At 35.4% G+C, this 27,179-nt stretch overlaps 1 protein-coding gene across 1 annotated transcript; it reads right to left on the bottom strand.

Annotated features, from left to right (window-relative positions):
• LOC140136112 (uncharacterized) lies at positions 1–26,753 on the bottom strand. The gene is made up of 8 exons (XM_072157818.1): positions 26,664–26,753; positions 24,050–24,136; positions 22,405–22,614; positions 21,486–21,623; positions 20,099–20,159; positions 19,358–19,425; positions 16,562–16,656; positions 1–8,141 (listed from the first exon to the last, which is right to left on the bottom strand). The coding sequence occupies exons 1-8, from the start codon at positions 26,715–26,717 to the stop codon at positions 8,006–8,008; spliced, it is 849 nt and encodes a 282-aa protein (XP_072013919.1). The 5' UTR covers positions 26,718–26,753; the 3' UTR covers positions 1–8,005.
• Between the last annotated feature and the right edge of the window lie 426 nt (positions 26,754–27,179).

Here is a 27,179-nt window from a genome sequence, read left to right as displayed (position 1 = left end):
CATTTTAATGTCCTTTATATAACCCAACATTTAAACGTTTTAAGAACATTTTTGTATAACATGTCTACACAAATGCCAGATAATTGACTTTTGAACTCAACACAAATTTGACAAAATGACTTATATTTGTAATCATCAGCAATCAACATAATTGATCATTATATTGTGCAAAACAGAAATTTGTTTGTATACAGGCTTAAAAAACATATGCATTGCACAGGGTTAAAAACCGTATCAAATTGGCCAGCGATTCACTAGACAATATAGTAATCAAGTTATTGAAGGAAATACCAGCACCAAAACAAAAGGAAGCATAATTTGTTTAAAAGCAACAAAAATAAGATAAAAGGAAACCCTGTTCTTTGATAATAGGCTTAGCTAGACATTTTTTTACAAAAAAAGAGCAAATTTTCTGGCTCAAATTGCTCTCTTTTCTGGTAAAGTGAATAAAAATTTCAGAAAGCATGTGATTATTTGGTTCCTTTTAAAGCCATAATGTGCAATCTTATCCACAGCGACGCTCTTAATTTCTTTCAATTGCTACTTTTTGCGCGATTGTAATGCCCAATGGTGTACTAAAATACCATGAGAAAGACTAAAGCCTGAAGTGCTTTATAGAAAACTGGGCATCCCTGATTTATTTGCCATCACTCCATCGGTGAACGCTGAATAAAACCAGAGTTCTCCGATTTTAATATAGGTTTACTGTAATTAAAGCACTTCAGGCTTTGTCTTTAACATGGTATTTTAGTACACCGTTGGGCAATACAATCATGCAAAAAGTAGAAATTCAACCAAACTTGAGGGCGTCGCTACACTGTGGAGCAAATCACACATGGCTTTAAACGGCTGAGTGGCTTTCTTTCATTATACATCATTATCTTGGCTTAAAATGATCAGAAAACCACCTTGACAGTTACTGATACTATGTAATAATTTTTGGCAAAGAATAACAAAATTAAAATTTAACTAAAATCATACATTATGGCTTCAGTAAGTAAAGAATATGCATTCAGGCGATGAAAATAGAAAACCCTGTTCTACAGGCCAGATCAACCCAGATTTTGAACAAATTCTGAAAAAAGAAATTTCCTGCACAAATGAATACCGACCCAAATTTCGACAATTTCAGGAACAAAATGGGTTTTTTTGCATTTGCCCAAATTGCAAATATTACAGATTTTGGTGATTTTTTTTGGTCATTTCCAAAAAAAAAAAAAAAAAAAAAACCCGACCGACCTACCCTACTTGAAAGGTCTGTCCACCCGTAGAACATGGGTTTTTTGTCGCCTTATTGATAATTCTTAACCGATTTTAAGTATTCTATAACAAGCCTCAGAGGATATCGCATAAAGAGTTTTGCTAGATAGGAAAGATGATCTGGAGGGCAAGGAAGCTATGTGAATACCGTCCAGGTGTTAATCTGTTAACAAACGTGTATCCCCAACACAGAACTTGTCAGAAAATCAATATTCTGATCAGAACGGTGTTTAACATGTGGTTTGATTCAAGGAGCATTCAGATATCCCTTAATCCTAAACTACACTATTCTTTTTTTTTCACTTTCAGAATACTACACATACAATGAATCAGATAAGATATCTTCCACTTCCCACAATGCATTTCTTCCATTTCAATTTTCTGTACTGATTTGCTATCAAGTGAAACATGGGTCGATAGTCACAAAAAGTACCTCAACAAACAGAACAGACCCCATCCAGATCTTGCAAAATATGTTTATTTCTTGACTATCGAACCATGTTCTTAACATGAAAACAAAGGGAACCTGTACAAAGTAATAAAAGTGTCAGTTGCTGTAATGAGGTAATGCATCATGTTGCAAAGGATTCTGGGAAGGGTAAGATATCTTCTCTGACAATGAATGAGTAAGCCAGGCATTGCATTTTCTTGGCAAGAGAAAAAATCTTAATTTTTTATACCCGGTATGGAACTCTGTGCAAATACTTTGTGATACTTCTGAAAAGAAAAACTGGTGTAGGGCATTTCTTCAATTTATTAATAATTTCTATGCAACTTCAGAAAGATTTACAAATTTTGTTGGTTCTCAACAAATCCCTTAAATAGTTGTTCACACCAAATTAGTGAAATTATCCTGTAGTTTGAAAAACATGTCCAAATAAGTATATGCATGATAAATTTCAGTGATTGCTTTGACCTTCAAGTTCCTTGGAAAATGTACCCTCTGTGATGCTGCACTTAGCTAAACTTCTATCTAATTTAAACATGCATGATTGACATGATCCCCGCATATTTTAAAGGGGGGAGGGGCACACTATCAAATGTCCTCTACCCCCATAATTATATGAATCATTAAGTCACAAGGACAAATTTATAGAACTATTTGCTCTAACCAATAATATCATAAAAAATGTGTAGCAAATGGCTTAAACTGGGACTTCATATAAATTTTTTTTTTTTTTTTAATCAAATTTCATTTTACAAAAAAAAAAAAAAAATTCAGAGGGGGCACATCTCCCTTTACACACCCTACATAGTGCTCCAAAGTCCACTTAAAACAAATCTGTTCTAACCAGTCCCACCCCCAACTTTTTTTAATGGATTGATGCCCCTGGATCTTGAAGTCTTTTTGAACTTATTATTTTGGAAATAATTCTGGAATTAGGAATAGTTTTGCAACCTAGCTTTTAATTGTCATTTCTGTAAAGGCCCATTCAGTGATTTGCTCATCCCGAATTATGAAAAAATCATCAGATTTTGGCACCTTTGTTCATGTCATAAATCTGCTAACATAGCCTGCTACCATTTAACCTGAAAGCTGTGTATTAAAGAAAAATATAAGACATTTTACATGAATCAGTAATTTCTCTACTTTCTCCACTTTTGAGCTACATAATGTTTATGTACAAAAAATGTCTTGCCGATTACTTTGTTTCGCAAAAATATCATCAAATTTGAGTTACATTCTGATACACCAGAAACACTGGCCTATGGAGCAGTGTAATACATATAATCATGCATAACTCACAAACGCAGAAATCAGAATCAAATGAAATTTTGGGAATAAGCTTTTTTCATTGATATCTACTGAAAAATGTCATAAAAAGAGGATGATAGGAACACAAAATACTCCTTTTAGTGAAGAAATTTGCTACATGTATTTCAATGGGGCTTCAACTTTGTCAATAATGCTGTTTCCTTATTTTTTGGCCAAATTTTTCATTCCAGAAATACCTTATGACAATTCTAAAGACTTATCCTTCACTTTGAAGTAATTTATCGAATAATTTTAATTTTTGTACACTTTCGCTGGGATCACTGAATGGGACTTTAATATTAAAGGTTTCTAGTCCCTTAAGGCCAGAGTAATGGAAGACACCTTCGTCACGCCCGAATTTTGAGATTTCTTGAAATTTATCAACACTAACATGTATTCTTTCACTTGAAACTGATAAACTACAACTTGCTAATATTTACTTGTTTTTTTGCTGGATTTATTTCACTCTTTTTAACTCTAAAAAGTCACATGGCTCAAGACAGCTTGGTAAATTGGCGGGAAATAATGAGTCAGAAATGCGCGAATGCGAAATATTGTGATAACGTGCGCGATTCGCGTCGCGTGACGCAGTGCAACTCTTTGCGTATGTCCAATGCAGCCAAGGTGCATTCGGTATGTTGTTAACGCCAGCAAATGTGGGGTAAACAAAACAAAAATTTACAGTCAAAATGCCACTTACATTTTTTAATTATTTTGAATTTTGGCAAATTAAAAGCAGACATTATAGATTCATTGGTGCAAAATGATGCATATTTAGACCGTGTACCAGATACAGCTTTTACAAGCGTGAAAGTCTTACCGTTTTAAAATTTTAGGACGTTTTGTGCATAATTTTGACATTTTATAACTAAAACATCAATTTCTCAGAGTTCACTTTTGACAATATTACACAATTTTTGTGACAAGATAACTCAAAAAATATGCAAGCAAAAGGTAAACTTTTTGCACTATCCTTTAGAGTACATCAAAGTCTAGGGAAGATTTTCTAATTTTTTCAAAATATTTGTTTCAAACAAAAATATACACCATTATGTGCAATTTTTAGCTTAATAGAGTGACATAATAGTTTTTTTCACATGTTTTTCACAATATTTGGAAAAAAGAGACAAATTTCAAAAAAAAAAAAAAATCTTCCCTAAGTTCATGTCTCTTCTTCATAAAAAGCTAACTGATTTTTTTTTACTCCGAACAGATAAAATTGGGGTAAAAAAGTGAATTTTTGTGATTTTTTCATACTTTGGACATACAATTCAGAAATAATGATGCTTGAAAAGTTCCATATTGTCTCCCATTACGTACTCTGGCCTTAAAAGGTCAAATTTCAAATGGGGTTACCTGAATGGGTACATGTAACTTCATTTACAATATACACCCTTTTGTGTGAGACCAAGGTCATGTCTTCCATAGGGGGTGTAGTGAATTCAACTGGAATAACCCTATATACCACCTTTTTATCAAATGCAATAATTTGTGGGTATTCCAATCCAACAGTACTTGATCATGCATGAAAAACTTGGTCATGTATTGTATTTTTTGAAATTGAATGCATAATAGAGATACCTGGATATAGGTCATCTACCTTCACTTGTTTTTGTTATTGATTGAATTTTGGCACCATCACTACCACCAAAGCCCACCTTAAATTTTTGACAAGCAATTAATTACACTGAGTTGACGCGATTTGTTTAATGTTGCATGCAGTCTCAAAAAGGTGTTTTGTTGCAAGCTGACCTTGCTGATGCTGGCTACAATGCACAGTGATTCCCTGTGAAGTTACTTGCAGGTGCTTGACAGCCTAATTCACCACTTAAGTCGTATGCAGACTCCGAGTATTAGACATATAATATTGTATGTAACATATCTACGTTATTTAATCTATTGCCATTCTATTTCCAGTAATGTTTAAGTATGACGAAAAATCGATAATATAGTACATATAAAATCTAGTCGAAATATATTATCGATTTTACGTCATCAAACATTCGTTATAACTTAAAAACATTACTGGAAATAGAATGGCAATAGATTAAATAACATAGATATGTAAATACATACAATATTTTACATATAATAAAAAGTCTGCATACTGCTTTACCCCATCAAAATGCAAGTTTTGGTATCAGGTGAAAGCTCATATGTGATGTGATCTGGGAACCCCTTCACATATTGCATTATTCTATTTATTATACAGATAATAAAGAATAAAACTCTTTAACTTCTTCTTTTTTTCAATTCAACTTTGTTCATAACTTTTGATGTTGGTCACAGGTTCAGAATGAAAACAGTTTTAAACCAAGTTCTGAATTGCCATATTTTGCCAATATTTTGGCTGCATGTTCTACAATGTATTTTGATATAGCTATTAAAGCCTATAATAAAATTTGTATTGCCTTTAAGGGGGTACTACACCCATGTGGTAAATTTGTGGCTATTTTTGCATTTTTCTCAAAAAATAATTACACACTGGTAATAAAACTTATGTATATTATTGGGGCAAGGAATCCAATTACTACACTGAAATTTCAGTGACTCAAGACAAGCGGTTCAGTATATATAATAGGAAACAAGGTACATCCTAGTGGTACCTTATTTCTGATCATAAATAACAAACCGCTTGTCTTGGGTAACTGAAATTCCAGTGTAGTAATTGGATTCCTTGCCCCTATTATATACATAACTTTTGTTACCACTGTGTTATTAGTTTTTGAGAAAAATGCAAAAATAGACACAAATTTATCGAGGGGTGTAGTACCCCCTTAAAGCTCCAAAGTTAAGGTCTATTGGTAAGTAAAATATTTTGCCACATAAAATATTAAAAAACGCAGTTTACTGCAGAATATGATGGTTAACAATGATTTATAAGATTGTCAGGCTCGTTATTTTTTTTACTGTATCAGACAGAGTTAGTGCAGTTTGAATTACAAACTTGCAAAATATTTTGCAAATTTTATAGCATTTATATGAAAATTCAAATATGATTTTATTTGTTACCCCTCTACCTGCTATAGTTAATTTGGTCACTTTAAAAATACTGATCAAATCCTTAATCAGCACCTTAACACTATCAGGAATTTCACCAAATCACAACATCCAAAAATCATCCCAATCATTTTGTAAGAAACCTACAATCCAGGAAAAAAAGGTTGGCACATTTTGCCTGTCTTTTGGTATATCTCTGCCCCCGCTCCCCAATTCAATGTTGGACCAAGCCATGTTGTCAACAGGTCCGTGAGACCCTCCAACATTGAATGATGGGGATTGGGGAAGGGTGAGATATAGGGGAGTCTGTACTGCACATATATTGCATGCATGTTTCCCTCGCCTCCCAATCTTAATAGGGCATGCATTTCCATTGTTTAGTGCAAGTGTGCCAACTATTAATTTTGCGGATTGTAGATATAGATGTGCTAACTGACTATTACAGGCAGGTGCCTGTCTACACATAGGCTACATTTCTTCTTCTGTGGTGTCCTTACACTAAACTCTATGGGCTGGTTTCTAGAAGCATGGCTAGTGGTCAGGCTTCCTGAGCCATGAGGCTTAAGTTCGATTAGACCTATATACCAGTACTTTAATATAATTTCACATACATCACCTAGAAAGATAAATCAATAAAATGGATCCACATTGGTAGGTAGGGCTAGCCTGCTGGCTTAGAAAGCCTGACCACTAGCTTAGCTTCAAGAAATCAGACCTTTCTGTGCATGGTTCCTCAAGTAAGGGTAACATAATCAGTGTTGCATTGTCTAGGCTCCATGCTGCGATCACATCATCAGAGATAATCCCTGGCGGGATCACTGGTTGTATCCCTCTTTGCTCATTATGATTTTTGACCAACCAACTCTAGTTTGCAGCTGCTGGTTACATGGTTAAGGCAATACCAGCTTTCTCATATGCAAACTGACTTCATATGCACAAGTTGAATGGAGCTTATTTTTTCCTTTTGTTTTTTTTAAATACTTAGTGAAAATTCAATAGATATACATTGTGTAAGTCACTCTATATGAATTTCAAATTATTTATGCTTTCACAGGAATCACTAATGGTGCCTTCACCTTGATTTACATTTAATTCATTTTTTGATTGCACAATATTGGTTCAAATTGGAAGACGATTGACGAAATGTAATAGAGTTAAATTGATGTCACAATTCTTCAGTAGATGGATAAGTTCAGATGTTGCACCAAAGTGTTCACACCACTGACCAGTACATTGAAAAGTGTGATAAGCATAAGGGGAGTGAAATTCCCCTGGACAAGGCACTAACTGCTTCTTGTCCCTGTTACCCATATGAGAGCTCAGGAAGCTGATCCAGGTTGTGATGGTTATTCTAGGGTAGGGTACTGCAACTAAATAGAGTTGCATTCCTAGATGATGCTAAATGTGGTTTAATGTGCGCCCTGGGCCACCGTGGTCAGCAAATTAGATGTTTGCTGTGGCTTGTGGGCTTATGACTGTGCGTAGCACACTCTTGAAATAGTTGCGCTTTTTTTTCAAATTATTATTTGACTCGGTATGGGGAAGATATTAAGTGGTATGTCTATCAGGTGTATACCGTATTTAGTCAAATAAACGCCCCGAGGCGTTACATTTTCCCAAGGGGGGTGTTTATTCAAGGTCAATTTTAGAACGATAATTCCCATTAAAATCATTAGGTAAACTAAAAACACACGCTAAAATGACGAATTTTGAACTAGAAACACTGACTTCTGGCTCACTTCCGGGTTTCTGATCCAAGATTCAAGATCACAAGATAGCATGGAAATATCAGCATTTTTGAAACATCTTGGTTGAAAAAAGTGGTGGGGGGCGTTTATTTGAGGGGGGGGGGCGACTATTTGACGAAATACGGTAAGTGATAAGCAAAGTCATAATCTGATCATAATCTTATACAAATAATGTATGATGCACACATCTGAAAAAACTGAAGTTTTGTGACTGCAATATTTGTAATGATTACAACTGACATCATGTGCCACTCATGGCATAGCCACCACGATTTCTCATGACGGTACCATCTGGAGCCTGTAGGTGGCTCTGTTCTTCTTCGGCCAGTCTGTGTTTGATAAGGCCATCACTGTCGGTCAGTAAGGAATGGTCCGAACTGTAAAGGAACAATAAAATTATAAAAGTACATTATTTATAGTTAAATATTTTGCAAGGTTTTTTCCCAAAATACATTTCACAAGTTCCAAAACAGTGGCGTAGCTGCCGGGGGGGCAGGGGGGCTTTGGTGGTTTGGGCCCCTGCCCCATACAGGCTTGCCCCCCCCTGAAAAAATCCCAGCTACGCCACTGTTCCAAAACACTAGTTATACTGAATAGGCTATTCAAGTTGAAATCCACAAACAGGGGGTCAAAATGTCAAATGGAATCATCCATTCATGTATAACCCCACTTAAAATCTACACCCTTTGTGTTAGAGATTAAGATCATGCCTTCCATATGGGATGTATATAGGATTTCAACTGGAATAACCCAATTCAACTTGGGCAGTAACCAAGAAAACCAGTACTGAAATTCTTAAATTATGCATTTATGTTGACCAGGCAAACTTTGACCATATAGGGTAGCAACCCACCAGATAACTGAGTGATTAATATAATGATTACAAGTGTTAGCACATCTTCAAAAGTCTCCATCAACCCAGTATAGTGTTTGTCCTCAAACAGTAGGCTTAAAATCATCAAGGCAATATTCACCTCTAAGGGAGGGGTCATTATTTAGGCCAGGGGATGGAGGAGGGGACAGAGGAACACAAAACAAAATCTGTAAAATCAAAGGGAACATGAATTTTTATTATTAACTGAAGGGGGTACACAATGTTTTTTTCACCAAAGACCCCTTTTTCATGATTTTTTACATAAAATTTCAAAATTTTCTCGCGCATTGTGCGCATTTCATAAAAATAAATCGCTGAGTTGAAATATGCACACTTTCAGAAATTTTCAGTGAATGCCCCTATTTTTGGTAGCCCATTCCAAAACAGTCCCTGCTTTTTATGGAACGACCCCTTATCTATAGACGAATCCAATTTCAAGCATTCCTACACCTCAATGGCAGCCATAGCTGGGTCCTGTTGCCTCCATCCCACCTAAAATTAGACTATGCCATAGTCGAATTTTGATAAAAAATATGTTATTATTTATCATGATGAACGCATTCCGTTGAACTCAAAATTATACTGATGTTTATTAGAATTAAAGTGTTCTACGGAGAAGTGGATTACGGAGAAGTCTAACCTAAAATATGAAATGAAGCGGCCTTAGTGGGGATTTTAAACTGCATTCCATCACCCGTGTTGCACATAGACAAAAGAATGATGAACGTCTATAACAGAATACAATATAACATTGATTTTAAGCGGTTTTAATCCACCCTATTGGGCAGTCACAACACCAGTTTTGTGTGGAGAGGACCCAGTAATGGCTGAATGAATTCTGACCATCACTTGGCTTGTTGGATTCATCTATACTCCAGAAGGCACAAGGTCCTAGGCCTCCATCATTGTCATATTTTAGTGCCCCTTCCTTAGGTTTTTCCATTTCTAATTTTGTTCCATTTTCTGCTCACCCAGAAAACACATACTTTTTCCTTGCCTAAATGGAGATAACTTTGTGAATGATCTATGTTGAAGGATATCCATGTGTCCAGGCCCGTAGCAATCCCCCCCCCCCATGCATATCCGATGACTCCTTTTTTATTTATTGTTTTAACCTAAAATTGCAACAAAGACAATACTTTGGTGAAACCGACACCAAATGATAAACAATAAACATTTTCACTCCCCACAAAAACTTTTTTGGGTTTAAAACCAGGAATCAAAATCAGAAAAAGAAGAGAGTCCCTTTTCCTGAATGGCCTAATGTTGAAACTCTGTTGTAATATGGAAAAACAAAGTTATACTTATATGTTAGTACCAGTATTGGTCCGAGTATAGTCCCACCCGCTTTTTAGGTGAAAATTTTTCACAATTGGGGGTGGGATTATACTCAATTAAAAAAAAAAAAAAGAATTTGAATGCATTTTGAAATCATTAATGAATACAAATTATCAATTTTCATATTAAAAATACAAAACATCTTGAAATTTTTTTTTTTTAGGTCAACCTAGAATGATCCTAGCATCTAGGTCTAGGTCCAGGGACACTCCAAAACCGGGAAAAAAAATAATAATAATAATTTTTTTTTTTTTTTTTTACAATTTCTGGAATTTTTCGAAAAATGGGGGGTGGGACTATACTCGAACGTGGGACTATACTCGGACGAATAAGGTATATTATCATGGGATATTCCAGTTGAAGTCCATACACTCCAATAGAAGGCATGACCTTACTACAACTAATATAACTAATATTACAGGTAGGTAGTCAGATTTGTTCGTATTGTGTTTTGTACCTTACATTCAGGTCTCTACCAAAAATAATCCAATTCCCAAGTTTTACGATAAACTGCACTCACATTTTCATCAGGCCCGTCACGCAGGATTTATTATTTTGGGGGTGCTGATTTTGAAAAAGTGGACCTTTTTCCAGGGGGGGGGGGTGGGTGGCAATTTTGTGAAAAGTGGACTCTCTTCCTACAATTTTGACCAATTTATTTTTTTTTTTTTTTTACACTCGCAAATTTTGGAGGTCGTACCCCCGCAGCGTACCGGCATGGTTTTGATATCAGAAGTAAAAAGAGCCCATAGAATGGTATGTGTGGAATAACACAATTGGGGATGAGGCTAAAATTTCACCTGGATTAATGAGAAAATATGAGCTTTCTAAAAGTGGGGGGATAACTCTGTCATTTTTGGATGTTTATATATGTGCCATTTAGTCAGTTTCTTATATTTTACTTCAACCCTATATGTCACAGTGTGCTAGTCTTGTTGTGATAGTACTAGAAAGCTTTCGTACTAAACTAGTCCTGTTCTCAGATCAATGAACCTTTGTGAACGTATTAGTTATGAATTGTCTTCTGATCAGGATAGTGGGGCCAAATTATATATTTTGTTGTGTTTGTAATTGAGGGGACACTGCAATTTAGTATGAAATGTATAGGTGAAGCAGCTTTCTCTGACTGTTGCAAGCCCATCACTTTGGAACTCACTTCCACAGCATGTAAGAAATGCCGGCTCAACTGCAGTTTTCAAAAAACTCCTGAAAACTCATTCATCTGAATTAATAATTTTTGCTTTGTATTATATTTCATGTGGTATTGTTTGTTGTATTTTGTATGGCGCCTTGATCAAACTGGATATTGCGCCTTATAAGAAATTGTTGTATGTTGTATGTAATACAGAACTACATGGTATTTTCTTCTGTGATATGTAATAACATTGATTTACGTTAAAATATGCTGTGCATATTGAAATTCAAATTTTGGCACTATCTTGGATAATCACTAAACACCTGTATGATTAACTCTAGGTAGGGTAACATTATAATAGGCCTATTCCCCACAATGTAAAGTGTGCTGAGACTTGTGGATCAACGTCTGCGCAACACACTATAAATCACTGCGCTTGTTTTTTTTTTTACTATTATCACTGTCACCAATCATGGCATACAGAACATGTTATCTCTGGATATTATCCAAACGCAATTTAAATAATAATAGCTCTGTAGGCTTACAGCAGTAAGGTTGGAGGAAGTTCGCTAAGTGTGCTTTAAAAGCATACTTAGCGAAATATACCATGTAGGCCTATACTTGGTTTATACTTTTTAGGCCTACATTTTTCTTCAATTTATTCGTTGATTGGTGAGTGACCATTTTGTTACCTATACAATATATTGTGTTGCTGGAGTAGCGAAAACATTTTTATATATGGCCTTGTTCACGTCTGGCAGGTTAGTTTGATTTTATCAAGCATAAGGCTATCCCCTCTTACAACCCATCGACAGGTCCTATTTCTATATGAGGTGTCACTGAACTTAGAACAAATGATAACTTGTATTGATAACACAAAACAAAATATTCAACAACAAGGTTGCCAAAATTTTCACCTAGGATTTCTCTTTACCATTCGTTTGTATGGGTGCCATCAGCCACACCGTCCACACACCCAGCGTCCACATCTCATTATCCAACGTATTTGTCTATTATAACTTGTTATGTGAGATGTGAGGTGAAAACAAATAAAATTGAATTGAATGCAACGAAAAATGGTCAAAAGTTGTGGGGACAAACTGTCAAAATCCACACAATTGGGCTATTGAATCGCAACCATTATATAATTGTTTCTAATGGCAACAGTTATGGTGCACTGCTTCATTGTATGACACAACCAGTACCAGTCACCTTTCTGTTTAAGATACAGGTCAATAAGCTGCTATATACCATCCCTACACTTGTAATTGTCTTGGTGTCACAAACCTAGCAAAATGAAATAAATTGGTTACGCTACAGGTCAATAAGCTGCTATACACCCATCCCTAAATTTGCTTTTTTAGTGAGTAGGCAATTTGTTACGTTACAGGTCAGTAAGCTGCTGTATTTGTCACTGTCTTAAGGGTAGAAGATGTATTGTTGGTCGAAGCAACCTAAAAATCGATTTTCATTATCTAGATCAATATATTATTGAAAATTAACACCTTAATGTTTTGCAAAAGTTCATTCTACAAATCGTATACTTTGCAAACTTGCTTAATTTATTGTTGTTAATTAGTTATGTACGTTTTACAAAAGTGTTGTTGTTTCAGCCCTCTTTACAACTTATCTCAAGAACCGCAGCACCTATAAAAGTATATCTGTGATATTTTAATTCTTCTACACACTTGCTATGAATTGAGCTATGCAGATTTTGCCAAAGCTCACTACCATTCGTAAGATGCTGTGAACTACCAAATCACAACAGTTTAAAATAATTAATAACCTTAAACTTAACCTAGCTTGTTATTCCCATGATTATAGCATGATATATGACTAAAAGAAGTGTACACATGCAAAAACCAATACACAACATTTTCAAACTTTACAATAACATCCTACTTTCCAAATTCCATGGTCAGGTTTTAAAGTGGTATATCAAGATATTTTTGGAAATACTGCAAATTTTTTCAATAGATTAATAATTTAAATAGGGCAAAGTACACTGATCAATATACCTGTTGGCAAAATATAGGCAAAAATTAGATATTAAGGAGCCTTTGCAGTCATTTTAGCTCATTAATTACATTGATACAAAGAAAATATAAATTGATATATTTTGGAAACCTCAAGTCTGATTTGCGCTCCAAAATGCCTCAAATATCACCTTAAGGGTGGTCTTATTTTAAACTCTGAAATTATGGGAACTTTGGGCCTCATAACTGCTAAATTGTTGGTCTTAAGTATATTATGCGAGTATACATATTCAGAATGGTCAAATTTGGGCAAAAATGTTAATTTTTGCAGAAAATCAAAAAATGGGTCCTAGATATTTTTATCCAGTTTTTAAAAATTAATAAAAAAATAATTTTGACTAAAGAATGTTTTTGTTAATATGTGGTCAGCAAAAACATTGGGCCAAAAAACCTATTTTGGGGGATTTTCTCCAAACATGAGCATTTTTGCCCAAATTTGACCTTACAAAGGAATTGATCATGTCTTTGACATTCTAAATATGTATACTTTTATATACTTTAGACCACCAATTTAGCAGTTATGAGGCCCAAAAGTAATTCCAGGGTTAAGACCACCCTTAAAACTACACTACCAGATATTGGGCTACTTGGGCAATCATCACGCCACAATAGAATAATTTTTGGTAATTCATACAGACCATATGCTTACAGAGACCAAACATTGTCTTTTTTTTTGTCTTTTTATAAAATAGTTTGAACTCTTTATGAATTATCAGTGATAAATATTTGCAGCTTGCAAAAATTGGCTAATTGCTGTTTCATCAAATTCTGTGATTTATAGCAGTTTATTACTACTATGACCCTAAATTTTGGAAATTGGATGCATAAAATAATACATGACATTTTGAGCTATAAGCAGTGATATAAAGGGCATGCTTGTTATTGAGAACAGGGTCGTGACTACGCCAGTCGGCAGTACTTGCCACTATCCGATATTTTCAATTCTCAGTTTCATCAATAGGTGGGGCACTAACATATGTCCTAGTAGATGGGTGTTTCCATGTAAGTAAATTACCCGGCACTAAATTCAGCCTGGTCACAACCCAGATTGAGAACTTCATTTTTTGTGCATTCAGTTCTCGGCTGTTTTCCCTCCAGAGTAAAGTCTGAACTTTTATTTGCAATACTTTTGGCACAAAATCCTTCAAAACTGATAGAGTCACTAATATTCTTCCTATCCCTGTCATGTTTAAAAAGGACCCAACGCAAATACATTCCAGGATTACCAAATAGTTGAAAGCGATTCAATTTTTCTCTTAACCATTGGTTTTCATTGGACAGGAAACTACCAGAAGTCGCTGGAGCCAATGTTGAAAAGTCGCCCAATTTGTTTTCTTAACCACTGGTTTCTATGGGACAGGAAATTGTCTTGGGGGAAATTTTCAAAAGTGGCCCAATTGGGCTGCTAAATTGCAGGTTTGGCAATTTGAACTTCTCGTCAAGAGAGGGCAATGTAATGTACAAATACTCATATTTTCATGGTGCCTGACCTAACTTACCTAAATGGAACCAAAACAAACAACAATACATGTAAATGATTTATCTGGGAGGGAAATTAAAATGTTTAAGTACTGGGTAGAGCATCTTTCTTGCAAATATACTTATCAGAAATGCATAAGCTACCATTATTTTCCTTTGTACATTAGGTCTGTGACCTAGCAAACACAAAACATTTTCAACATTATTCGCAGAAAGTTATACAAAAGGTTGTCAGAAAATGTTTAAAAAGTCCAAAACCTGATCCAGAGCATCATCCCCTCCCTTGATTTTTCTTATTGTTGATGAGTTTTTCATATCATATAATAGATTATATTTTTCTCCATTACCATCTTGCAATTTGAAGCTTCAAATCTATGTATTTCCTAAAGTCTTTTGATGGTTAACACTTTATCAAAATTTTACACGGCACAGGGAGTTCTGGGTATCAGGATGAATTCAAGCCGTTTCACCTCAATACCAGCTCGCCCGCAAAAATATATTTATGACGATTTGGCTAAACTTTCAAAATCTGTTACATTTCAGAAACACCAAGCTATTTGTGAGGTGGTGTAAACTATATGGCTATAGGGTAATCTAGTTTTTCCAGAAAAATGCCGGACTCTGTATATAATTTCTACAATGGATGTCTTCATCTGACTTGCAGAAAGGGTAAGTTTTGAAGAACTGAGTCGCTCTGGAGTCAAGAAAATGATGCTTTTTCCGACCCTGTTTGTACAGAAAGTCAATGGGGGCTACTTCCTGGCGGGCACCCTGTACTAAGACAAACTGGTTGTCAGTGCCAAGGCGAAACGTCCTGTTTTCATCGAGTCATGCGCTTAACCGTACGGCGTACAGTGCAGTGTTGTTTTGGGATCCCTGACCAGAATGCAATTCATGTGTACCAATGTATTGAATTGCTAATTATGCTAATTATTCACAATTACGTTGAAAATGTTCCTGTTTTCTCACATAGATGCATAAAGGGGATGATATTTGTCATTGTATGTAAGTTTGAAGACAATCCATATCCGAAACCAATACTGTTACCCCCTTTAAATGTTGAGTTATATAAAGTGTATATAAATGGTATAAAACATTTTAATAACATTCAGAAACATTTTTGGAAATTTATTGTAAAATATTCTGACACAATGTTATTTAAGTGTTGCTGAAATTATTGGCAAAAAATGCCTGCAAAAAATGTTTTACAATAACATTTTGACAACATTAAAAATGACAATTACACGATTCGTAATTAAGGTAGCCCTATACCAAAGGTTTGTAAATACAAAGAATATGCAATTGAAGCAAAATAGGCAAACAAGCTCATTAATATTCATAAATATGCAAATAACATGACACAAAACTATGCAGCACATGAGGTCACCATATCCTATCACCATACCAAGTTTGAAGTTGATAGGACACCATACCCTATCACCATACCAAGTTTGAAGTTGATAGGTTACTGCATTTAAGTGGATTAATGGCCCGGACAGACAGCCAACACGGCAGGCAGCCAACCAGGCAGACAACCATCTGGACCATAACATGAGCCCCACATATGTGTGAGGCCAAATAATGTTGTTGTACATGTAGTGTGTTTTCATACAAGACGTTTTCATGACCTTGACATTCAATGTAATCAAAATGTTTTTACCAAATCCAAAACCCAGTTTCAAACTTCATGCGTTTGCTGCAGAGTGCTGAAACCTTTTAAGCTTTAATTAAAAAAATTTTGCCAACTGTTTTTAAAAACAGTTAGCAAAAAAATTTAATTTTGAAAGCTTCTATACTTTTGTACAGAGCAAGTGTAGGGAAAAAACACCAGAAAATAAAAGTTAAAACAACAACACCACAAAACCATCAACATAAAAGCTGAACTCTCACACCTGGTACATAACTCTGTCATTCAAAAAGTTCAGATATACTTACTAGAAATGTGTGTAAGCTACTAAATAGTACAATAGAAGGCCAATAGCCAGCATACAGGATAACACTATATACACTGCTGTAATGTGAGATGAGGACTGCAAAGAAATAGAACAGAAAGCAACATTGTTAAAAATCACAGTAGTTTACAGCTCAATTTACAATGTAGATCATAACAACACTGCAGTATGATATTTCCACTCCCATTCTGTCATTCCCCGAATAGTACCAACCAGACATGTCCTCAACAATTTGGAATAATCCTGCCAGCTTCATTTCTTTTGCACACCGGACTGGCCGATCTGAACTTCTGCTAATCTCATCCTGATCCATTCTAGCTTTTCCAAATCCGATCTGAAATTCCAATTCGGAACCGATCAATATTTATCTTATTCCATAATCGACAATGAGCACCACGTGCTATTTTCAAGATTTCTCAGTGTGTTAGGGATATTAACGCATGGATGATAACAAACAAACTTAAGTTAAATCCTGATAAAACAGAGTTTTTTGTAATGTCATCTTCTAATCATAAATTCCGGTTGCAAGATGTCAACTTCCACATCATTCCTCAATCATTCACTGTGCGAAACTTAGGTTTTGTTTTTGACCAGCAATTGAACATGGACCAACATATCACTAAGCTTAGCCAAACCATCAACTGGCAAATCCGTAATTTGTACAGGATCCGGAAATATATCTATCAGGATACTTGTGCCAATATTGTCAGAGCCATGATATTATCCCGCCTGGACTACTGTAATGTTTTGTTCAACAATATTGCGCAGATGGATATTGGTCGATTACAACGGCTCCAGAATAAATGTGCCTGCTTAGTCTTCTTGTCGCCGAGACGCACTTCCATCAGTCCCCTGTTGAAAGAACTCCACTGGCTTCGTATAAAGGAACACATTACTTTCAAAACTCTGCTTTATATATACAACTGAATGGGCTGTGTCCCCTGTATATCGATGAGTGCCTAATTGTTAAACGTCCTCATGAGGTCTCAGTCACCACACGTTCGGACCACGGTCTTAATCTTCGTGTACCAAGGACGAACAAGGGTGCCGGAGACAGGGCCTTTTCAGTGGTTGCTCCTTACAAATGGAACTCAATTCCCCTAAATATCCGCAGTGTCCAAACTGTCACCGGGTTCAAATCCCTTCTCAAAACATACCTTTTCTCATGATGTTGCTTTTGACTCTTTTGTTTTTGTTTTTCTGTGTTTCTGCGCTTTGTATCCTCTGGCATTAGGCGCATTATAAATGCTGTGTTACTTACTTACACCACTACTTAATACTCGGCTGCTAAACTAAACAATGAACTACCCCGCAGTAGATCACATTATTAATATTAATAATATTAATGAAGTGACTGCATGATTTCTCATCATTTCTCAATTCTCATTCATGAGTCACAAAACGCAGAGTCGCCAACTCACATTCCAGCTTGTGGAATGCTATGATGGTAAAAACTATCACACGGAGAGGCTGATGGGATGGCTATCAACCAATGAACTGTCTAGAATTTATGTATGAGTGATATAATATTCTAATATTTACTGTGTATGAGTGTAATGGTTGAAATTAAATCACGAGGAGAAAGATGGATTGTTCTGCAGCACCGTAGTGCGCCTGCGCCAAGCCGTGCGCTGACTCTTAGACTCGCCAATTTAGTTTAAGGGTTGGACACCAAAATGTTAAGTATGTCACGGCAAAACATGGTGTTATGTTGATGAAAAAATGTATTCCCTATCTTAAATAGTATTTTTGAGCAACAGAATTTATGTATGAGTGATATAAAACAAATATTAACTGTGTTAAATTTGTGTAATGGTCGAAATATAATCACTCGGTGAAAGATGCATTGTTCCAGCAATTCATCTTTCATCTCGTGATTATATTTCGACCATCACACTCATAGACAGTTAATATTTGTATACCATCACAGTGCTATGCTGTAGCATGTGTCAAACCGTACCCTGACTCTCAGACTCACCAAGTTAGCTATGGGATGGACCCCAAAATGTGAAGTGTGTCACACCAAATATGGTGTGATGTTGATAATGACTAAATGTATTTCTTAGTATTTTAAGCAATATCATTTATAAAACAAAAATTAAAGGGTTGTGATCCTAGCATCCTCTTTTTTATGACATTTTTCAGTAGATATCTATGAAAAAAGCATATGTGACACGATCAAGGAAAATGAGTCGGATGTCACTAATATTGATTTTGAGATATTGGCAAAGAAAGTGTTGAAATTCTTTTGTTTTATATTGTTTTCAGTGATTGATTAATAGATGTAACTTTGCAAAGAAAAGTATCAATATATGGTTTTCAGTTTCAGAAAGCTCTAAATGTCCTCTTTAGAAACATATGTCAAACTCATTTTCGATCAGGGTCAACATGTGACTCATTCTCCTTGATCATGTCACATATTCCCAAAATTTCAGTTGGTTTCGATTTTGCAATTATGCATGAGTATGTGTTACACTGCTGTTGTAATTTAGTTCTGGTGTACCAGAATGTAATTCAAATTTCACGATAGTCTTGCTTAGCGAATTAATCTGCAAGAACATTTTTGTACATGAACATTTTGTAGTCAGAAGTTTCCAAAATTTTTTAAGAAAAGTGGGGGGGATGATGCGTTGGATCACAAAATTCCCTTTTAGCTGTCTTAAATTTCATCTATCTTAAATTCTGTGAAAAATGCATTGTTCCTATCAACTTGCCATTCTGTCACATAGAATTGGAACAATCTATCTTGTGATTCAACAATAACACTCCTAGACCTCACCTGTTTCATGGGATTCTCCCAGTATTTTTCACATGTTAATGAAGCACACATATTTTTCTTCAATTTATCTGAAAATAAAGAACAAAATTTAACTTGCTATTCTTTTTACATTACTTTTGCAAAGTATGTTAAAATTCTGACAGAATATAATAAATTGATTTTAGCTCCTGGCAAAATTCAAACGTTCAAATCAGGGACAGATTTAGGTTTCAGTTTTCTACTGGCCCTCCGGATCAGTGAAATGGCAAATCTACTGGCCCTGCAATAAATTTACTGGCCCAGCTTTTTTAATATGTTCTACTGCATTAAGTACAAAATAAAGAAGCATGTTGCAATGCGACTTAGAAGTTAGAGACTACCAATTACCAAACTTACCATGTGTTACTTGTGTGTTGATAGCATTTATTCTGTGCCACTTAAAGTCAAGCAAACCTTAACATTTTTAATTGTTTTGTACTGAGTGTACTCAATGTAGAGATTATAGAGACTTTAAAAATCACCAAAATCTGTAAATATTTTGAAATACAAAAAAAAACCATTTTCCTGAAATTTTTAAAATTTGGGTAGGCATTCATTTGTACATGAAAACTCCCCCCCAAAAAAAAAAAAAAACTGGGTCGGACATATATAGAACAGGATTTTTTTTGTCGCCTCAAGGGTATCTACATGTATTTCTCCATCACCACTTTGAAAAAGATATTTATATGTCACATCAGTTATTTGTATGTCTACTAATCATACCTAGAAAGTCATGCCGATGCATCCCTGTGAGTGAATCTGGAAGACAGGATTTCATGGTAGCCTGTATAAATGTTAACAAATACAGTACATAAAATAAAGAGTTACACATAAACCACATCTCATTGGTTAGAGCATCAGATGCACTATCTGAAGGGCTCAGGTTCAACACAGGCAGATACGTCCGGAATTTTTTCTCTGCCTTATTTGCCTATGCAAGTCATGGTTCCATTGTAATTTATTGGTAAAATTGGTACTTGTGTGCGATACATGGTTCTTATTTCCACTGCAAGTAGCAAGATTGTGTAAGTAAATTTCCTCCGCGTATATGTTTATGTTAGGAAGATTTGGAAACAAGTGAGATGGATTTTTGAAGATTCGCAAATTTGGAAACAAGTGAGATGGTTCAAAATCAACAAAGTAAAAGTGTTAAGAATTAATCATATGATAATTCCACTTTCACTGCACTCCATGCCAGTAGTCATGCAATTGGGAATTTTTTGGGGAAAATTGGTCTAGAAAAACGGGTCATTGATAAACCAAATGGCCAAAAATGCAATACACGTTTGCACACATCTCATTATTATGGTCCTTTGCATCGAGTACCCCCCGGCCTTGAATACATTACAGTTACTACTTGTGCTCAGGGCTCATGCTAACTTTTCTGACTAACTTGACCATACAGACTAGACAACTAGCGAAAGCACTGGGCCCAATCGCATGCATGCCATTCTATATTCAGAACCTCATTATTAAACGTGATGCGTGTGAACGGTGGGATCCAATCACATTTAGTTATCTGTGAAATCGCGAACGCAAATTGAGGTCATTAATATCTCACAATTGACCACAAAAATGCGTAATTGTTCGAAAGTAACATATTAGTAGCCTCCGCGTTGCCGTGTGCATCAAACAAACTGCGCACGTGCTGGCTGCCGTATTTGGATTGCACGATATCATATTTGCACAGATTGTGATATGCACTTTTGTTATTGGTCGTCCTGTTTTAGCCTGATCGATTTTTGGAAAGGGAAGATGTAAAAATCATTAATTTTTACAAACTTTTGAGCAAAATTTTGTGTAATTTTGTAAAGTGAAGAGATCAAAGTGACGGTTATGAATGAGGTAAATAATTTTGCATCGGTAATATGTCGGGCATTGTGAAAAATCTAAACATTTTGCTTTGGACCTCGGAATATCCCTAGCCCCTCGGGATATTCCTCGGTTCCAAAGGCAAAATGTTTAGATTTTTCACAATGCCCTCCAAATAACCGATGCGCAGTTATTAACCTCTAATCAATATATGGTCTTATAAGCCGAACAAACTTTATGATCTATAAAAACAACTACAGTAATTCTGTTGCTAGAATACATTATTTTGTAACCTTACCTCACACTTTTGTCGCAGCTTATCTAGATCTGGCTGTTTGCAGAGTGCTTGTTCCCAGTACGATGGTTTCTTTGCACCTGATATTACTTCACAGCGTAAGTAGTCGCAATGATCTGCCAAGCACACTTTGTCTGAATGCTGAAGGTAAACATAGAATGAAAACAAGTAGCAAAAGTTTTAAAGGGTAAAAAGGGTATTGGGGGTTTCAAGGCCCACCCTTTTTGTTCACCCCTTTCTTGACATCAAATGACCAATTTTATATCAATGCACTTGCACACAGCAGCTGAAGGAGTGTCATTTGATGAAATGAGGGGATGTATCATGTTGCAAAGGATTCTGGGAAGGGTTAGATATCTTCTCAGAGTTCAGGTGAGATCAAATACTTCAGGGCTTCCTTAAAAGAAAATCTAACAATATTGATTCACAGGTGAAAAATTGTTTTTTCTCAAGAGAGTATACCCTGTAAAACAGTATCCTTGTATGAGATAAACCACCTTGTTTTTAATTCCTGGTAACAATGAGGAATTATCTTTTGTCTCTCCTTCGTTTTAGTTACACTACTCCAAGTAGCAATTTAAGACCAGCTTTTGACATTCCACTTCAAAACTAGTACTAATATGAGTACTAACTCAAGATCGTCATGCCACTACTACATGTAGATCTTCAGACCACTACTTGTACAGAGCATTGCCTTGGTTAACTACTTAAAACTGGATAGAATAAGTACTAGTTTTGTAAATTGTTTTGCTAATTTGGGTGGAATAAGTACTCATTTTCTACATTGTTTTGCTCCTCGTATTGCCAGGATACCAAAGCTATTCCACCATTGTTCAGGCGAACTTTAATATAATGAGGTGGTTTGTCCAATACAATGTACTTTTCTTTTCACAGTGATAAATTCAGGAAAACGGTACCCTACCCGATAAACTTGTCTCATATGGCGATTTTCAAAATGTCTGTCCAGCCACTGTTCATGGATGAACATTTTGCCGCAGTAATTACATCCCCATTTATTAGGACCACCTTCATCTTTGTGTCGCTCATTGTCCAGATACATGTCTCGTCTGGGAGTCAGTTCACAGGTGTTTGGGATCTTGTAGCCATAATACTCATATAATGATATAAAATTCTGGAAAAAAAAAAAAAAAAAGCGTAATTATATAACATGTTGATTACAACCACACTATTGCTGTCAATTTTTTGATTGATCATTTATTATTTTGTTTAAGCTAATTCTAATCCTTCATGTAATTATTTCCTAAGCTAATCCTAACCCTCCGCCTAACCTTAATTTTGTGTAAAATTACATGAAGAAATAACCCAATTTTCCAACCAGATACTGAATGTGCACACCTGTACATTTCATTTATGTCCATATTAAGGGGTACTACACCTGTGGTAAATTGTGACTATTTTTGCATTTTTAGCAAAAAAAATAATAACACACTGTAATAAAAGTTATGTATATTATTGGGGCAATGAATCCAATTACTACACTGAAATTTCAGTGACTCAAGACACGTGGTTTAGTATATATGATAAGAAATGAGGTACATCCTAGGGGTACCTTATTTATTATCATAAATAACAAACCGCTTGTCTTGGGTCACTGAAATTCCAGTGTAGTAATTGGATTCCTTGCCCCTATAATATACATAACTTTTTCTACCACTGTGTTATTAGTTTTAGAGAAAATGCAAAATGGACACAAATTTATCGAGGGTGTAGTACTACTTAAAGCATCAAGACTTGGGTTGCACAACTTCAGTGTTTTTAGTAGTCTACTAGTCCAAACTGTCAGGTAAGTGTCAAAATTGGGTTTTGTTATAGTTACAAAATACAAAAATACAAAATTATACTAATTACTAAGGCTGTTGATTTCCATTTAATGTGCTAAATGTTGAAATAGAAAAAACAGTGGCTGTAAAATTGGTTTTTTTTTAAGTCTGTGGACCTAGAACCAAGAGATAGGATCACTTGTGGTTGCTTAAAATGAAAAAAAAAAAAAATGAAAACAATTACAACTTGCATCCAGAAAGGGGGAAGATGTGATTTGTGTTCACTTCATAATCTATAAGGAAACAAAAATGCATACATATACAAAACCAATGTGTGTGTATTTTTTAAAAACATTTACATGTTTAGCTAAATCTACCAACAACAATGACAGATTTACGGTACGTAATGTTAGGAACCAGGTAGTCAGTTGGACTATAATAGTCTAGTAATGTACCGTACATCCTCTAATACCCCTCCAGTCTTTTTGAAAAATTTAATTAAACAAATGCTGCCTAACTCCCCCTGAAAGTAAGTCCACACATGATCGGTAATATAACGGCTTTGGTATTACATCGCAAACCTGGCAGTGAACCTGAAGTCAGTGATCCCAAGTTCACAGTTCGTCATTTTTTTAAGCTTACCTGACGATTTTTCCAGGAATTATTGTTGTAAAAATGAATTCTAATAAACATCCCCCCCCCCCCCCCGTTTTTAAAATTTCAAGCCCTTGAGGCATTTACTAGAGGAAATGTGGTAATTTAATGACAGCACCATGCATACTTTACCTGATTGATAAGCCTCCTGGCTATTCTGGATCTGTCGCGTGGACAATCAAGGCTGTGTGAATTCTTGATGAATATGAAAAGAATGCCCTATAAAAAAGGAGACTTCATATTATTACTTTAAGTGTGAAGTTACTTATTTTATATACAATAACCAAGAAACATGTTATCAATGGTGATGGGTATATAAACTATTTAGTAATCGGGTGGGTAGAGGAACATTGAAAATTTACTAGCTGTTGCATTCAATGAACAAGAGAAATCTTAAATTCCCATAAAAGTCCATGCCAAATTAAATACGGCACATTGCAGAGTAAAACTTCTCACATGGCGGAGATGATCACTGTGCACAGCATAAGGCTAATGAAATGAATGATTAGTTTCCCCGTCACATTTTTTTCAGTGAAATATGAGGTCATGATTTCATTATTCATTACTTTGGAAAATTTCATTATTGTCAAAACTTTCATTTTAGGCTATTTACCTATATATTGTTGATGAAAGACCATCTCAAAGCAGGTTTTAATGCTTAGATCATCATTACAGACATTTTGCAACAGGTTGAGAAAAGATTTGAATTTGTTTTTATTAATATGAAAAGAAATTTGCAATTTCTGTAAGTCCACTAGAAATATGATGAGGTAATCCTTAAATTTCCATTATTTACCACATCCTCTACCCCTACAACTAAGAAAAACTGCTGATTATGATCAGCAGGGGATGTCAGACATTTTGAGAGTTTCAATTTTGATTATTTTATTTCCATCTCAATTTTCAGATAATTGACTTTTTTATGAAAATAATGAAAGTTTTGGTCAAATTGCGGGCGGGTGACGGGAAACTAATAATTTCATTACATAGGCCTAATGAATTTCCAGTCTGGACCCAGAAGTAAACCTAGTAAAGATCGCAAATGTGCATAAAAATGTATTGTCATACCGTATTGGTTCTTGCAGTGTTTTGATGAAATTTTCTGAAGGGATCGTAAGAGAGTTCAAAATGTTCTCATGCTTGAAAAACACATAGTTATTTTGAGTCCAAAAAAATGGAAACCTATTGACTCCTGCCTGGCGGATGCAATAATGTTGTAAATTTAATGCATCCCGGCCAGCAAAGATGCACTTAATGTGTACAATGTACATGTAACCTGTCTCTAACCTTAACATAAAATGCCCTAACCCTTTTCGGACTGATCCTTCGTAGTACCGTTTCCAGCCAAGACCAGTTCTTCATTACTCAAGAACTCTAGCTTCGAATTTGCAGACGATACTTACGCATTCGAAGCTAGAGTGCTTTGCTATGGTTTTTCGGTCGGACTGTTGGATTAATTCTGGTAATGTTGAAATTTGGATGAAAGTTATTTTGATGAATCAATCAACTGTATCTTTTAAGCAAGATTTGCCTATTTTGGGCAGTCTAAAATTTTGCTGAAGTGTAATTTTGGCAACATTTTTGGATGCAATCGCCTGTCGTGATCGGCTGTGTTTACTTCTGAACTTCCATTGCTTTACACGGTGTCATGCTTCAGCGAATCAGACTACATTTTGAATGCTACGGTCTCTAGCCTAGAATGTGAAGCTATCGGTGAGCAAATTCTTGGCTAGATGCACATATACAAAACTGTGTAGGGAATCTCAACAGACATAAATTATCTATCGTATCCAAATATGGTAGCTCGTTATCCAAATAAGGCAAGTCGTAATAAACAGCGCCGCTCATTATGACGTCATTGATCATGTGCTTTAGCATTAGCGCTGGGCAAATCAATCGATATCCCGATTGGCAAACATTGACTTCCCATTGCAAACCAATGACGATACCCTTCCGGTGTCGTCTATATGTTTTGATCAAGATATTTTTTACCCCGGCGAATTTGGACAAATATTACCAAAGTTACAGCAATTTTTTCATCGCTGTTTCGAGTCAGTTTTGCACCTCGGAACTCAGGATTGCCAAATTTAAGTAAATCAAAAGGTCAATTTTTGATTGCTTCCTATCATATATAAGTAAGTTTTTTCAGCAATCAGGTATGTTTTTAGTGTAAAGTTGAGAGTTGTATTTTACTTTTGGTGCGAATTCAGCTACAAGTACTACCAGGAAGTAATTACAATGTAAGCAATTCAATGGTAAAACGTACGGTGTGCGCCATTCTGCATGTGGGTGAAGCTCATTAGCTATGCAAATTTCAATATGCGCATGCCGGACTGCCGATCGAAATTATGTACCTGCTCGGATTACTCCACCTGCATACAGCAACAAGGAGTGTTGGGCAGTATATCAGCAGATGCAGCAGTTTTGTTAGTGAGACGTCTTGAGCAACAGAATAACTGCGATTTATGATGGCAACTTGCAATAAACTCTTGAATAAATGCTGGCATACAAACAACCTGCACTTGAACGATGATCTGTTACTGATCAATTATAATTATGTAAAAATACATACGCTTTTATAAATTATTTTAAGCTTACGTCGAATTCGGAAGGTGTGCATGCTTTTTTTTTTGTCAAAAAAATCCTGCCAGGTAATGTTAACATTATAACCTACATGTAGCATTACACTAGAATCCAGTATGTTGCATGCCTGCGTGAAATATTAATACACATCTAATAAACTTACTATTGTAGTCACAGCCTGCAAATAGAAAGATTTGCAGCATTTTGTAGCGTCCATTTCAGGTCATCTCACTGCATTATTGTCTAAGTAAATACACACATACCACGGGCTGTGTTTAGTTGTTTTTTCCTGATTGGCCAATTCACCACAAAGAGTTCATAAACTTTTTTTAAGGTCATCAGAGAGGAAAGGGATCGAAAATTTGTTCAAATGATTCATGTAACATGCATGTTATGGATCTGATTTGAATGTTGACTTCTCAACGCTTCAATTTGGAGTCGGAACTTTAACTTTGATCAGTTTATCAGGTACATAGCGCTTGCCATAAATGTCTAATTATAGTCATGTACATTGTGTAAGCTTATAATTTGTCATGTAAATAAATCAATGAATAGCACAACTCTATCAATAAATTATTGTAGGTATCCTAGGTGAATTCAAATTTGCCATCAAATTGCATCGTTTTATATATCAAATTAAAGCCCTTGAGTAAACTAAGCCAAAACTGAAAACCTTTTT

The sequence above is a fragment of the Amphiura filiformis genome, chromosome 16 (assembly GCF_039555335.1).
Source record: "Amphiura filiformis chromosome 16, Afil_fr2py, whole genome shotgun sequence".
Lineage (NCBI taxonomy): Eukaryota > Metazoa > Echinodermata > Ophiuroidea > Amphilepidida > Amphiuridae > Amphiura > Amphiura filiformis.
This window is presented reverse-complemented; position numbering and strand designations above follow the sequence as displayed.

Bases quoted from the DNA above. Each gene is read 5' to 3' on its own strand.
- LOC140136112 (XM_072157818.1), bottom strand. From the start codon at position 26,717: ATGGACGCTACAAAATGCTGCAAATCTTTCTATTTGCAGGCTGTGACT. The intron at 20,160-21,485 runs GTAAGGTTACAA...ACATTTATACAG, and splicing joins AGCTGCGACAAAAGTGTGAG to GCTACCATGAAATCCTGTCT. The intron at 19,426-20,098 runs GTATGATTAGTA...CTTTATTTTCAG, and splicing joins GCATCGGCATGACTTTCTAG to ATAAATTGAAGAAAAATATG.